The sequence below is a fragment of the Lithobates pipiens genome, unplaced genomic scaffold, assembly GCF_037356315.1.
Source record: "Lithobates pipiens isolate NorthernLeopardFrog02 unplaced genomic scaffold, aLitPip1_a1.2 Scaffold_1, whole genome shotgun sequence".
NCBI classification, from domain to species: Eukaryota; Metazoa; Chordata; class Amphibia; order Anura; family Ranidae; genus Lithobates; species Lithobates pipiens.
The window spans coordinates 210,711,732-210,726,646 of record NW_027507685.1 but is presented as its reverse complement, the minus strand read 5'-3'; the positions used below and the strand labels follow the sequence as shown (position 1 = coordinate 210,726,646).

Genomic DNA, 14,915 nt, shown 5'->3' with positions numbered 1-14,915 from the left:
CCTGTAGCAGTAAATCTGAAATTGGATAATGCTGAACTATTAACATACTATTCCCAGGCCTAGCTGAGTCTACAACAATGTTTCCTGAGAGCTATTTCACACAATCATGTGGTGAATAGACACATTCCAGTCAAATGATGTCCCTGGTTTAAAATAAGTTCAGGAACCCAGCAGGTGCCAGCACTCAGGTATTTTTTGTTTATAGAAATTTATAGAGAGAACAATAGAAGTCCACAAGATGTAATCTTTTTATTTACATTGGGAAATGATAGGTGCACTTAAAACAGCAATAAGATATCCAATAACACCATAATATACAAAGGTTCCTCAGCGAGGCACAGCTAACATCTCGTAATCGTGAGGTCTGGAAGAATTGCTGTTGGGCACTGGATTAATGTCTATGTTCTTTCTGTCAACGGTGGGTTTCAGAGTAAATCTTTGCAGAATGGTTGTAAAAAAGAGGAAGAGTTCCATGCGAGCCAGACCCTCGCCCACACACATCCGTTTTCCTGGGAAATAAGAAAAAAATATATAAAAAACTACTACTAAAAGCTTAGACTTCGGACCAGTTTAAGGGCAACTGATGCCCTCTGCACAATCCAGCAATGATGCCTGTCCTGGAACCCACTAATTCTTAACTTATAAGTTATTCAGGATTGTTGATTGCTCTATAAATCTTATAAACCTTCAGTCTGAAGACAAAGGTAGACAAGCTGCATAAAAGTTTATAGGGCTGTAATGCTTTGTTTTAAAGTGCACTTGTCCTGTATGGGTATGGTAGCTAGGGGAAAAACTTTAAGCCCCCGTACACACGGTCGGACATTCCGACAACAAAATCCATCAGATTTTTTCCGACAGACTTTGTCCGAAACTGGTGTTGCATACAGTCGGACAAAGTTGTCGGAAAATCCGATCGTTCGGAATGTGATGACGTTCGTTGCGTACAAAGGGACTACATTGTGGCTAGTAGCCAATAGCTTTGGTCTTGTAATTTGAACAGAGCATGTGTGGCACTTTGTCCAATCAGAATTCTCTACAAATGATTGGAAAAAGTCGGATCGGATTTTGTTGTTGGAAAATTTGAGGTCCTGCTCTCAAATATTTTCTGTCGGAAAAATTCCGATACAGCCCACACACGATCGGATTTTCCGACAATATAATCTGATCGGACATTTTCTGTCGGAATTTCCAACCGTGTGTGCGGGGGCTAAGGTGCCCCCTTCCCTTTGTTCTCTAACCATAAGCAGATTTTGATCAATTATTATTCCAATGCTGGATTAGGCATTATTCAAAGAGTAACTTTTTTTTATGGCAAAGTCAGTATATTTTATATATGTAGAGTGTGTAAACAACAATTACCTTCATAGCCAATTTTACTGTTTGCCCAATTTAAAGGTACTTCCAGGACCCATTTTCTAAAGCTTGCCTCTGTCTAATGCTGCGTACACACGAGTGGATTGTATGGCGTACTTAGTCCGTCATACAATCCGACGGACAATCCGTCGTAGTTTCCACTGAACGGACTTGACCACACACGGATACACAAACAGTCCGTCGAAAGCTTGCGCGATGACGTGTACAGCACGTATGAGGGGACTAGAAATAGGAAGTCCAAGACACAGCAAAGCACCCTTCCGCCGTGTAAATCCTTTCTGGGCATGCGCCATTCTTAGTCCGTCGAACTAGCATACTGACGACCGTATTGTCCGCTGAAACCAAAGTACGACGGACAGATTTTTGGAAAAACCCAAATTCTTAGTACTCCGGACTGCACGCTGAAAAAGTCAGCTGAAGCCCACACACGAGTGGATTGTCCGCTGAAATGTGTTTCAACGGACTAAGTACGTCAAACAGTTCGACCGTGTGTACGCGGCATAAGTATTACCTATTCAAAAAAGATTAAGAGAATAGAGTTCTCTTAAGAGGGCAAAATAAGAACACTATGATGCAGTAAATGCCAACTAGCTTTATTAATACAAAATAACTAAAACCAAATGAAATAAAAAAAAACCCACAGGCACAGGAAAGTGGCTGACACAGACAGATAAAAAATGTGACAATGTTGTTAAAAACAAAGGGAGCCGCGGCTATACATCTCACATGGCAAGTACTGATAGTAAATAATCAAGGACAGCTTCAATTGAATATATGGATTGAGTCAATCAATCAGAGGCCATGAACGTGGTATACTGGGTCGGTGGATGAGTGATAGAGAGTGTTAATCATATATATCATTACGACAGGGTCATGTTGTTAAATAACTTGGACCTCATAAATATATGGTAGTTCATCCAGAAAATATATAATAGTAATAGTGAGCAGGCTGTATTCACAGTTTCCGGGTAGAATGCATAGAAGTGCTGAAAGATAAGTGTTCATATAATTTACAGCAGGGGGAGTGCTATAGAGTTAAACACATATAAATACATATATACGGTGAAGATAAAGACACTCTCACCAACAATGCGATGTCCTTCCTTATTATAGCTTTACTCATACCCTTGAGGATTTCTTACAATGGGTGACACTCCATGTTAGCCGCTGGCTGTGTTCAGATAAGGAGGAAGATTTCCACGTTGTGGAGCCATTGCCTCATATGCTTCAGCAAGTGTATCCAGTTAATGGAACATGCCGTCAGCTGTTTGCTCTTTGCTGACACTCAGAATGAAAGGGTGCGTGGTTCCCGAGTGACGTGCTGACATCACGCAGCTGACGCGTTTCACCAGCCAATGGACGCTGGTTTCCTCATGGCTCTCATGGCTTCCTCAGAGCCATGAGGAAACCAGCGTCCACGCGTCAGCAGTGTGACGTCAGCAAGGTATATTTATTTTAAAAAAGCTTTCAACTATAGGGTATTGGTAGTGGTTAATATTGGTATGAGAGCACTAGTGGTGACCATAAGTGCATAGATTTAGGAAGTGTTAGGAGAATAACATGGAACTTTAATCTATGTATTTAAACTGTGTATTCACGTTTCGATGCTGAGAGTAGGAATGCCAACAATGTAAGCTAATCATTCTAATATATTTCATAGGAGGCTGCTGGGGAACAGATTTATAGAAACTTGAAAGCACACTCAGAACCTCAACAGAGTAGTGTCAATTTTTGAAAGTCAAATGAGCGGGAGTAGCATAAGTGACATAAGAGATGTAGAGTTTTAGGTCCAGAATAGTGACACCTAAATAGCATGGCAAGGGTGCACGAATCCGAAGAGGGACTGTAGACAATAGTAAATATTTTGGTAAGTAAAACAATTATTTTATAGTTATCAAATAGGTAGTTAACTTTTGAGTTGAAGTTTCACTTTAATATAAGGCTAAAAAGTTTCACTTTAACCCCTTCCCAATCAGCTGCCGCAGTTATATTGTGAAAGGTTGGCTCCCCTGGGCGAACCGTTGTAACTGTCTGTCGGCTTGCCTTTTGACCACTAGGGGCCCACGACGCCGGAGTAAATGCGCATGCCCAGAGACAGAACAAAGATCTGTCAATGTAAACAGACAAATCTCTGTGCTGTCAGGGATGAGGAGAGCGATCTGTTGTTCATACAAAGTATGAACACCCATCGATCTCCTCACCTAATATTCCAGCCTTTTTAGGGGCTGCAATATGGATTTTTCTAGATTGGGGACCCAGCCCAGGTAATCTAAATACTTCACTGTGCTAAGCACATTGCGGTCTAAGCGTGCTATGGACTGTTCTACGCAGGGCCGGACTGGCCTACCAGGATACCGGGAGATTTCCTGGTAGGCCGCCTGCCCTGGGGCCGCTTTGAGTTGCGGCTGCAGTGCTCCCCTCTCTCCTGCTCCTGTGCGTCATGGAGCTGGGTCTGTGTTCAGTGGTGGCGCTGTAACACGGTCCTGTAACACAGTCCTGCCCCCCTAGACTGGCTCATGTGATAGTAGATAGAATCAATGTTCTGCCTATCACACAAGCCGGTCTAGGGGAGTGGGACCGTGTTACAGCACCACTGCCAAACACAGACCCAGCCACAGGACTAGATGCAGCCCACTCTGTGTACCTGGATACGAGGATCAGCAAGGGGGCCGCATATAGAGGAAATGAGCTTTCTGTATACCTCCATGCAGCCGTCAATTGCTTGCAGGAGGGAGAGGAGGAGAATCAAGCATTCAGCGGCTGCATGGAGGCAAACTGAATGAACTCTGCATGTGCACTTGAGAGGAGGTCAGTGACAGCACCGCCAGGCCGGTCTGAACGGGAAGGTCACTGATGTAAGGGGGAGTGAATATGATAATGTAAGGGGGCACTGATATAAAGGGTTTCCCCCTTATATTAGTAATCGCATAGGGCTTTAAATATATATACTCTTTAAATGTGCTTTAAAATGTATGGTTTTCCCTTTCATGAACAAGAAAATAATGATGTTATGCCGTTACGCTGGTTTAATAATGCTGTTGCACTGGTATAATAATGCTGTGGGGCTGGTATGAAATTTTTTCCAGGGCTGGATTTTATTCCCAGTCTGGCCCTGGTTCTACGAGTAGCAAATCATCCAGATAAACTATTACTGCTATGCCTCGGGCCCTTAGCTTTGCCAGGGACAGGGCTAGAACCTTTGTAAACACCCGAGGAAAAGTAGGGCCACAAACTGGAAGTGGTGCTGCTCCACCGCAAACCTTAGAAACCTTTGGTGAGCAGGGAAAATTGGCACATGTAGATATGCATCTTTGATGTCTATCGATCCCAGAAATTCTCCTTTCTGAAGGGTGGAAACCACTGAGTGGATTGACTTTGTGCAGAAAGAATGAATGTTTAGGAACTGATTCAGGTCTTTTAGATCTAGAATAGGTCTGACATCTCCGTTTGGTTTTGGAACTGTAAAGAGGTTTGAGTAGAACCCAGAGACTTGCTCTTCTAGGAATACTTCTATAATCACCTCTTGGGATAACAGGCATTCTAAGGCCAAGCAAGGGCCTCCTTTTTTCTGGATCTTTGGAGACTCTTGACCTTAGAAAGTGGGATGGCGGAAGCGCCCAAAACTTCGGCTTGTAGCCCAGAGACACCGTGGAGGTTACCCATTTGTCCTGAACCTCTTCCCACCGAGCGTCTGCAAACCTCAGCAGCCTTCCCCCCACTCGGCCGAGCGGGGGGCGCCTCTTCATAAGGAAGCTTTGTAATTCTGCTTAACAGATCTTGGACCCCAAGACTTTTTCTGCCCTTGGGCCTGGCCTTGGACCTTTCTGCTAGTATTGGACTGAGGAGGCCATCACCACTGCTTGGAGGTCGAGACTCCAGGGGCTGGGGAAAGAGAACGTCTAAATGAGGGATGTTTACTCTTCTTCTTAACCGGCAACAAAGTGGTCTTGCCCCCGGTAATCCTCATGATTTGCCCAAATCATCCCCAAATAAGCATTCCCCATGAAACAGGAACCCAGTCAAAAATCTTTTGCATGAAGCCTCAGCTGCCCAATGTTTAAGCCAAAGGGACCTGCGCATGTGTACCAGCAGGAGAGTAAGGCAGGATGCTTGCTAATCAGAATCCATAATGGTATCAACTGCAAAACATAAGGCCTTAGGAAGGTCTGCATAAACCTTGACCTGTTCAGTGGGGAGGAGGTTAACCACCTGCTTCAGCTGTTTCTTTAGGAATTGGCACATGCCAACTGCTGCGACTGCAGGTTGGACCACAGCGCCAGCCATAGGAAAGGAGGCTTTAAATAAAGATTCCAGCTTTTTGTCAATTGGATCTTTGAACCCTTGAGCATTGTCCACAGGGCAGGTCAGGCTTTTATTCACACAGGAAACAGCCGCATCAATTGCTGGCACCCCCCATTTCTTGGTGATTTTTTTCTCTACCAGATAAAGAAGGAAAAACTTCTTAGGAGGAGAAAATAGCTTATCTGTGTGAGCCAAGTCCTCATACAACAATTTCTCCAGCAAGGGATGAATTGGGAAGGTATACACAGACTGTGGAGATTTCCGGGATCCCAAGGAGCAGAGGTACTAGTATAGATGCAATCACTGTTGTGCCTTAGTCTTACAATATAATCATTAGCTTAGTCTGCCCAACCTGATGCCGAGAAGGTGTCTTAGGTATGCCTGGATCCAAATCCACTGAGATGCTTACTGCCCACAGCTCTGTGTCCCTACTACTTACATGGGCTCTGGCATCCTGGGCTTTAAACATTGCCGTCTCGCGCCTGCGCACTAATGCACCGTGCATGGTGCACTGCGCCTGCAACCACGCCCCTCCCTTCGGCGCCATAAAAGCATGCCCCCTGCCTGTGCGTAGGACCATCATGGCGGTGGCCAGAGACGAGGAGGGAGAAAGAAGACCTCTGGAGCACTACATGGGACCCCTAGGCTACGTGGGATCCCCCTTTCAGTTTATGTGGCAGAGCCTGCAGAGGAGGAGGTGAGCGGCTTCACAAAGCAGCTTCAATGAGTGTGTATCCTGGAAGGCATGTAAGTAAACACCAGGTATGTCTCTTACTCCCTCTAATGGCAGAAACCAGGTAAGACATGAAAACTACCATATGCCCGCCATAGGAAACTGCTGAGAACAGACAGGTCCAACCTTCATCCATCACGGAGGGTAATGTTGCGCCAACCTTCAGGGTTCCTACTTACAGGATCCTCTTCCCTGGACCTGTAGAAGAAAACTTTTCATGCAACTTTTAATTTGTGCCCCAAAGTGCTGAATCCTAGAGCCCAGTCCTCAAAGAGAGACTTGTTTCTATTTTCATCAGGCCCGGGTACCATCCATCTTAGGCATATTTATTGGCTTGATTGTATAGCTCCTAGGCCCTCGCAGAGACCATCAAACAGAGCTCTCTTCTTAGCACATCTTCAACATGACCACCCAACTTAGACACATGCGAAAAAAATGGAGGTACTCTCCATATGGGAGGGCTTATATAGAGGAGGAACTCACCTTGTAATTAGGGATGCCAGTGTCCAATCACCTGATGGTGACTATCTAACCCACTTAGTAATTATCAAAGGCTCTGTGTCCCATGATGTATGCAAGAAATTTTGTTTTTTTTCAAAATTGTCTCTATTTTTTTGTTTATAGCGCAAAAAATAAAAACTGCAGAGATGATCAAATCCACCAAAAGAAAGCTCTATTTGTGGAAAAAAAAAGTACATCAATTTTGTTTGGATGCAACGTCACACGACCCTGCAATTGTCAGTTAAAGCGACGCAGTGCCCTATCGCAAAAAATGGCCTGGTCATTGAGCAGCCAAATCTTCTGGGGCTGAAGTGGTTAAAGAAAAATACATATGTATTTTCTACAGACACAATTCTCTCATTTATGTAAAGTTAGAAATAAATATACATTCAATTCAAATCACAAAGTTTCAAAGATGAGAATCTTTACTTTAACCAAGTAATAATTAGATCCCATTGGGTCAAAGCTAAAAATAACTGTCACTTTTGGAAAATAAAGATTCTTATCTTGGTGTGTTAGTTTTGTGAATTGACCCTGCCTATTCCAGATGGAACACAATCATGGTTTAAATTAAGAACTCACTGTATACCTAAAAATGATTAGCTATACTTGTTAGTACCTGCTGAAAATGGCATGAAGGCATCACTCTTCTTAAAGGTGCCATCCTCATTTAGGAAATGTCCAGGGTCAAATTTGTGAGGGTTTTTGAACTGTTTGGGGTCTTTTAGGACTGAAGTTAGGATTGGAAACACCAAAGTCCCCTAGAGAAAAAAAAAACACTTTGTTAACGAGAAACAGATTAAAAAAAGAAGCTATTGTTAACAAACTACAAAAAAATACTAACATACTTTGATGGTAAAGTATTGAAATGAGGGAAGCATTATAGGGCCTAGCAGGAATGAAGACTACAGTCTATGGAGCAGCTTTTCAGGGGCAGTGAGCCAAGGATCCAACTATGCCCTGTCAGCTCTTCACATACTCAGATTTCATGCTGCATCAGTACTAGGCCTGATCTGAAGTAGCAAATAAAATAGGATTATTGACTTACTGTAAAATCCTTTCTCTGAGACAGACAGACACAGCCTTCTGTATTCAGAACCATTGGGTTATATCGCCCCCTACAGGAGTAGGACACTAGGCAGAGAAAAGACTTGGCAATGCCCATGGGAAGTCCTAGGTGATATACATCCCCCTCTCTGCTATAGGACCTCAGTTATGTAACAAGCAGTATCAGAAGTAATAAAACACCATAGAGGGGCGGGAGCTGATTTTATGGAAAGTCAAAAATCTGATTTTCTCATTCGTTCATTGACAGACACAGCCTTCTTTATTCGGAAACATAGGGATGTCCCAAAGCAGTGACAAACATGAGGGGTGGGGCAGCCAACAAAAAAAACAGCCTAACCAGACAACCTGGAGCTCAGCGAGAACAACTGAAGCCCAACCTGAACAGCAAGAAAACCCCTTCATGAGGAAAAAAACACTCTAGGCTGCAGCCTGTAGAACCTTCCGGCCAAAAGAAGCATCTACAGATGCCAGCACGTCCACCTTGTAAAATTTTGTGAAAGTGTGCACTGACAACCAGGTGGCCGCCTTGCAAACTTGCATTACTGACCCCCGATGACGGAAGGCCCAGGAGGCACTTAGCGCACGAGTCACGTATAGTCTTGAGTCACAGTCTGCCTGATCCATCTAGAAATGGTCGCCCAAGAAGCAGATAGCCCCTTCTTTGGTCTGTCACGAACAGGAGTCTAACTTTCGAAAAGATTCAGTGGCCGCCAAATACACCCTGACAGCCTGTACCACATCTAAGGTGTGCAAGGTAAATTCCCTTGGATGTTGCGGCCTGGGACACAGAGAAAGCAACACAATATATTCATTTAAATGGAAATCAGAGACAACCTTTGGAAGGAAAGAAGGACAAGGACGAAGCACCACATTGTCTCTATGAATCACCAAGTAGGGCGTGCGACAGGATAGCAGCACCAACTCTGACACCCTGCGAGCAGAAGTAATAGCCACCAAGAAGGCCATCTTCTGTGATAGCATGAGCAGGGGAATTTCTCAAATATTTTCAAATGGAGGCTTCTGTAGAACCGAAAGTACCAGATTCAAGTCCCACGGTGGCAAAGGAGATTGCACCAGTGGAACCACATGTCGCACTCCCTGAATGAAGGTATGCACCAGAGAATACGAAACCAGGGAGAGCTGAAAGAAAATCCCCAAGGCCGACACCTGGCCCTTGACAATACTCAAGGCCAAATTCTGTTCAACACCCCTCTGAAAAAAAGTCAAAATCGAAGTCACCGAAAAGGAACTTGGGTGAAACCCCACTGACTGCACGCTTTCCACATCCAATAATATACTTTCCTGGAAGTAGACTTTCTAGCTTTGAACAGCGTCGGAATTAAAGATTCAGATAAGCTCCTATCCTTCAACATCTGGCTTTCAATAGACACGCTGGTAAAGCCAGCGACGGTAAAGCAGGGAGGAAGATCGGCCCTTGGGATAGCAGATCCTCCCTGAGAGGCAGTGCGGGGCCACTAGAATGACTGGAATTCCTGTGGCGTCGATCCTGCGCAACAGCTGCAGCAGAAGCTTGAGAGGAGGAAAGGTGTAGCTCAGACGATACTGGCTCCACAGAGTGACCAGAGCGTCTGAGGCGTCCACCGGAGGGTCCCTAGACCTGGCCACAACCCTCTGCACCTTCCTGTTTATTCAGGATGCCATAAGATCTACCTCTGGAAATCCCCAGTGTAGACAGATCTTTTGAAATACCTTCTGATGGAGGGACCACTCTTCTTGGTCCAATACTTGACTACTGAGGTAATCTGCCTGCCAGTTGTCCACCTCCGTAATATGAACGGCGGAGATGGCCGGGACAAAACTCTCTGCACACCTTAGAATGCTGGCTACTTCCAGGCCAGCTAACACACTCCTTGTTCTTCCCTGGTGGTTGACCGCCGTGACATTGTCTGACTGGATCCGTATCGAGAGCCCCTGAAGTCGATCCGTCCAATGATTCAGACAGAGTCTGATCGCCCGGAGTTCAAAGATGTTCATAGGTAGCCTGGATTCCTCCAGCGTCCAGTGACCCTGAGCCGATCTCAGGCTCAGGACTCCTCCCCACCCGGACAGACTTACACCCGTGCTGACCACCATCCAATATAGCGGGAGAAAGGATTTTCCCTGCCGAAGAGCTGGGGAATGAAGCCAGCAGATCAGGGACCCTTTGTTTCCTTTACTGAGCCAGATCTGACTGTCTAGAGACTCAGAACATTTGTCACATTTTAACAAGATCTCCCTTTGCAGGGGTCTCGTATGGAACTGAGCGAATGGGACTGCCTCAAATGTAGACACCAGCAGGCCCAATACCCACATGCAAGTCCGCAGGGAGACCCACCTGCCTACAATGGGACACCCCCCACTCCGGTAGTGGTAATGGACACCAGAACAACCCACAACCTGCAGCCGAGAGAGGAGGGATCCCTCAGACTCACCACCCCTTGGGCTGCACAGTAATGGCCACCATTGCCTGAGACAAAATCCACCATATCATGGGCGCCAAGCTACATAAACATGGCCACCAGCCATAGGAAGTCACCAGGCACTAGGGAAAAGGACGCTGACTACGGCAAAATGGCTGCTGGCCGCACTACACAAAACTACCACAGATGCAGGAGAACCCTGTAGCCTCCCAGGATGAGAACAAGAAGGAGAGAGAGGACCGGGCACTGGACCCAGTGCCTCCCTACTGGTAAGCACAGCACCTAGGCGGCACGCACCCCCACCCATCAGTACTCAACCCTATCCCCCAGGACCCTCTGCAAGCACACTACCCCATAGGGGGGGTGGTTACCAAGGGACTTCTAGGGCCAGGACAAGAGGGTGCAGGGACAGAGGAGGAGAAGAGAAGAACAGAAGACGGCGGCGGCAGCGGTGACAGAAGACCGCTTGTAAAAGAGCTAGAAGAAGGCACGGTGGCCCAGCAAGAAGAACCGAAGAGGGGGGACAAGACCCCCGAAGTCGGAAGAAGAGGGCGGCGGCGAAGACCAGGTGACGGGGCCAGCAACGCCTCCTTCGCTGGTCCCAGCTACCTGGAGACGCGCTCAAAATGAATGGACTTTCCTACGCGTGTGTGGGTGATTCCGTTCATTTCAAAAGTACGGCGGATAGATCGGCAGACTTAGTACGCCGTATTAGTCCACTGCAAAAGTATTGTGTGTGGGCAAGTAGCTCGTTCAGAAAGTCTGCCAGACTAAGTCCGCCGGATAGTCTGCTATGTGTGTACGTGGCATTAGACACGTGTTTCAAGAACAAGTGTTCCTTTAGGAAGATTTTCTCTGTTTTCCTAACTCAGTGACAGCTGACAACTTTAGACTTTTTCCCTCAATTTAGTCCTAGTCCCAGTTACAGTGCTCACCAGTATAAAATCTTCCAAGCGGAGACACAGACAGCAATAAAAATTTTTGATAGAAGTTCTAATCCTTGTATACTCTTGCTGAGGCTAGCTTCATACCAAATCATACCATTTCCCTATTATAGTAGTAATGCCACACAATGAGTGAGGAGTCTGCCTGTGCCAGAAGTCAGCCTTTGTAGCTTACTAAGTTAATGAATTTGAGGTGCAGTCTACTTTTCCACTGCAGGTGGTGCTCATCCACAGCGACCCTGTAGCTGGAGAGGAAGTCAAGAGGAACGCAGTTCCGCTGTGATTTCCTGGGTTTCTGGGGAAGCAATCTGGTATGATGCTGCTACCCCATATGACTCTGGCAGCCATCTTGGGTCAGGTAGAGCCTATTTTGTGAGTTGGTAGAATTGGGACAGGTGCCCTACCTGTTTGGGACAGCGCTAGCAGTAAGCAAAGATTCCTGATGAGAAAAGCGTAAAGTCACATCTCCTTTGGACATCATCCCACTTGGGCACAAGGTGGCCAGACTGCATTCTGCTCTCTTAACAGATGCTGCCAATCTGGCTGAACCCTGCACTCTTGACATTACTGGAAATCCTGAGTGCACCCAGTTGGGCAGACATTCGACTGAGTTTTTTATAAAGTGTTAATGTACTATTTCAATACAAGTTTTCCATTGCACGTGACTGTGTGAATTATTGCCTCCACACCACACTGCACGCCACATATAGGGATAAGAGCAAATCTGAGTTGCTTATTTTTTTTCCTGAGTAGACTGGCTAATTCCCTCATGACTCTGACTTGCGCATATAAAATTTCAATGAAAAAAAGTATGTCAACATGAAAGTTATGCAACGTAAACACAGTCTGGCAGCTTTACAAGTCTTTAGTGCCTGTGTATCACTCGTTATGATTTTTTTGCCCCTGAGGGCAGATGAATCCTGCTTGTACATACAACGTCCTTTTATGACTATGGGCAGCCTTAGGGTGTCTATATGTTGTTCAATGTTTAGTGGAGTGAAGATGCATAATTCAAAATATAACTCGCAATTATTGGTTAATTTCATAACAGTAAGTACATGATAACAGGTGCTTCTGGTGCATAGAATCACCTACTATTGCATAGGGTGGTTTTCCAACTCTGGTATGGAACACAGAATAGGATCACAGGACTATTGTTAGTGCTGGCCGAGTGTCACGGTGGGTCCTGACACTGGAATAATAGAAGATATTCTACATCCTGACCTGTCATTCTAAAGAAGATACCTTCCCATCTACTATAAGGCCCCTTTCACACTGTGGCGCTTTGTGGGCAGTTTTAACCCTTTTTCGGCCGCTAGCAGGGGTTAAAAACTGCCCCGCTAGCGGCCGAAAAGTGCCGCTAAAACAATGGTAAAGCGCCTCTAAATATAGCGCCACTTTACCGCCAACGCGCCCAGCGCCTCAGTGTGAAAGTAGCCTAAAATGTAGACCTGATCAAATCACATAGATAGATAGATAGATAGATAGATAGATAGATAGATAGATAGATAGATAGAACACAGAGACATGTCAGATAATCTTGAATCTCTGAGAAGAGCACCTTAGGAATGTGATATCCTCTAAACACGGTGTCCTTGCTGGCTGCATGGAGTACTCCGGATGGTACAATATCAGCAAATCTCTGGATCTCGTGAATGACAGCTTCTGTATATGGCATCTTACTTCTGTCCTCCATTGATGGACAGCGATCACTGCCTATTACATTGTCAATCTCTTTATGGATCCTCTCTGAAGCACACAGAAAAAAAAGAGCATGAAAAAATATTAGATGCTGCCAACTCTGTAATTATTTATTTTTTTGAGATTAGTAATAATTTGTGTGTGTTTTCTCATATGCTGAAAATGTAGCAAAGCTTACTAACATGATTAAGACCCCAAGAGTGATATCATACAATAAAGTTGTAGAGTGTTTCTAAACTGTAGATTGTTTTTCCCATGCTGAGCAAATTGTGCCAGATTTCACATTTGGATTAAACAGGATCAATGGAGGTCATGCTTTTTCCACTACATAAGGCTAAGCAACAACATTTATATGAATAAAGAGTGCTTAGCTGCTGTGATATACCAGTGTGTGCAATGAAAAATACTATATACACATCCAAAAAGTGAGAAGAAATTAACTATTTAAATAAAGTACTGATAAAAAAAAAAAAATCCAATAAAATCCAGTGATCCTAAAAAATACAGTAAATGTCCAGTGCTATAAAGTCCAAACAACACTATTAGGTAATAGTGTATTGAAAAAGTTCAATCAGTGAACTATTCCACTTGCTGTGTCTTTTATAGGTGTGAATTCCACCATTAGGTATAGCCTTCACCTGTGAAATTCTACATATCCCAGTGCTGTAAGTGCTTGCTGTATCTTCTCCAGTGCTCCACCAGCTAGGGAAAATATAAGAGTGGCCCCCATACCCGTTTCCTAGACCTTTTATACCATAAAGTTCCCTCAGTTTATGCTAATCTGGCATCTAAAGTACTGTAATTCTTTGCTGCACACACAGTTCCATAGAGGAGCTATTTGAAACATCCTTCTAGAAGCCTGTGCTGTAAAAGCTTCCTCTTTCTGCTACTTGAACCACCAGCCATTGGGGACATAACTACTGTAGATTTCATGGGGGTCCATAGCAAAACTTTAATGGGACCCTCCCTCAGTGATTTCTATAAGTCACACTTAGCATTTTTTTTTTATGAACACCTTTCTTTCTCATCTTTTTAGAATGTATTTGGGATATTTATTTATTCTTATAATCATTTTTTAGTGATTTTTTTTTTGTTTTTGATTCACTTATTGCGCTGATTTATTGAGTGCACATATATGCTTATGGTATACCAATTTTTCATGTTGTGAATATATTATTTGCGCATCTCTTTTCTGTGACCTCCCTCAAAGCACCATGCCCCCATGTTGATGGGGACAAGGGCCTCATCCCTACAACCCTGGACGGTGGTTGTGGGGGTCTTCGGACGGGGGCTTATCAGAATCTGGAAGCCCCCTTTAACAAGGGGACCCTCAGATCCCGGCCCCCTCCTGTTTGAAATTGTAAGGGGGTACAAAAGTACCCCTACCATTTCACAAAGAAAGTGTAAAAAATGCTTAAAGTGAAACAATAAAAATTTAATTTTCCTTTCGTGCCTGGGGTGTGTGTATAGTATGACTGTAAAGTGGCACATTTTTCTCGTGTTTAGAACAGTACCACAGCAAAATGACATTTCTAAAGGAAAAATTGTAATTTAAAACTGATCACGGCTGTAATGAATTGTCAGGTCTCTGCAATATGGATAAAATTCATTGAAAAAAAGAACATGGGATGTCCATTACCAGGCCCTTTGGGTCTGTTATGAATATTAAGGGGAACCTGGACCAAAATGTAAAAAAAAAAAAAAATAATTGTGTGAGGGCCCCCCTAAAATCCATACGAGACCACATGCCCTCAACATGGGGTAGCCCCCCAAAGCACCTTGTCCCCATGGTAATGGGGACAAAGTCCTCATCCCCACAACCCTGAGCCTAGTGGTTGTGGGGGTCTGCAGGTGGGGGGCTTATCAGGGGGG

The 14,915-nt window shown here is 44.6% G+C and overlaps 1 protein-coding gene across 1 annotated transcript in view; it reads right to left on the bottom strand.

Annotated features, from left to right (window-relative positions):
* Positions 1-234: 234 nt before the first annotated feature.
* The window catches only part of LOC143982602 (cytochrome P450 2G1-like), a 56,128-nt gene continuing 41,447 nt past the window's right edge, over positions 235-14,915 (bottom strand). The window contains exons 7-9 of the mRNA XM_077481481.1: positions 12,904-13,091; positions 7,530-7,671; positions 235-509 (exon numbers count right to left, since the gene is read on the bottom strand). Of these exons, the coding sequence (XP_077337607.1) occupies positions 328-509; positions 7,530-7,671; positions 12,904-13,091 (512 nt within the window). The 3' untranslated portion in view covers positions 235-327. The remainder of the gene's footprint in view (positions 510-7,529; positions 7,672-12,903; positions 13,092-14,915) is intronic.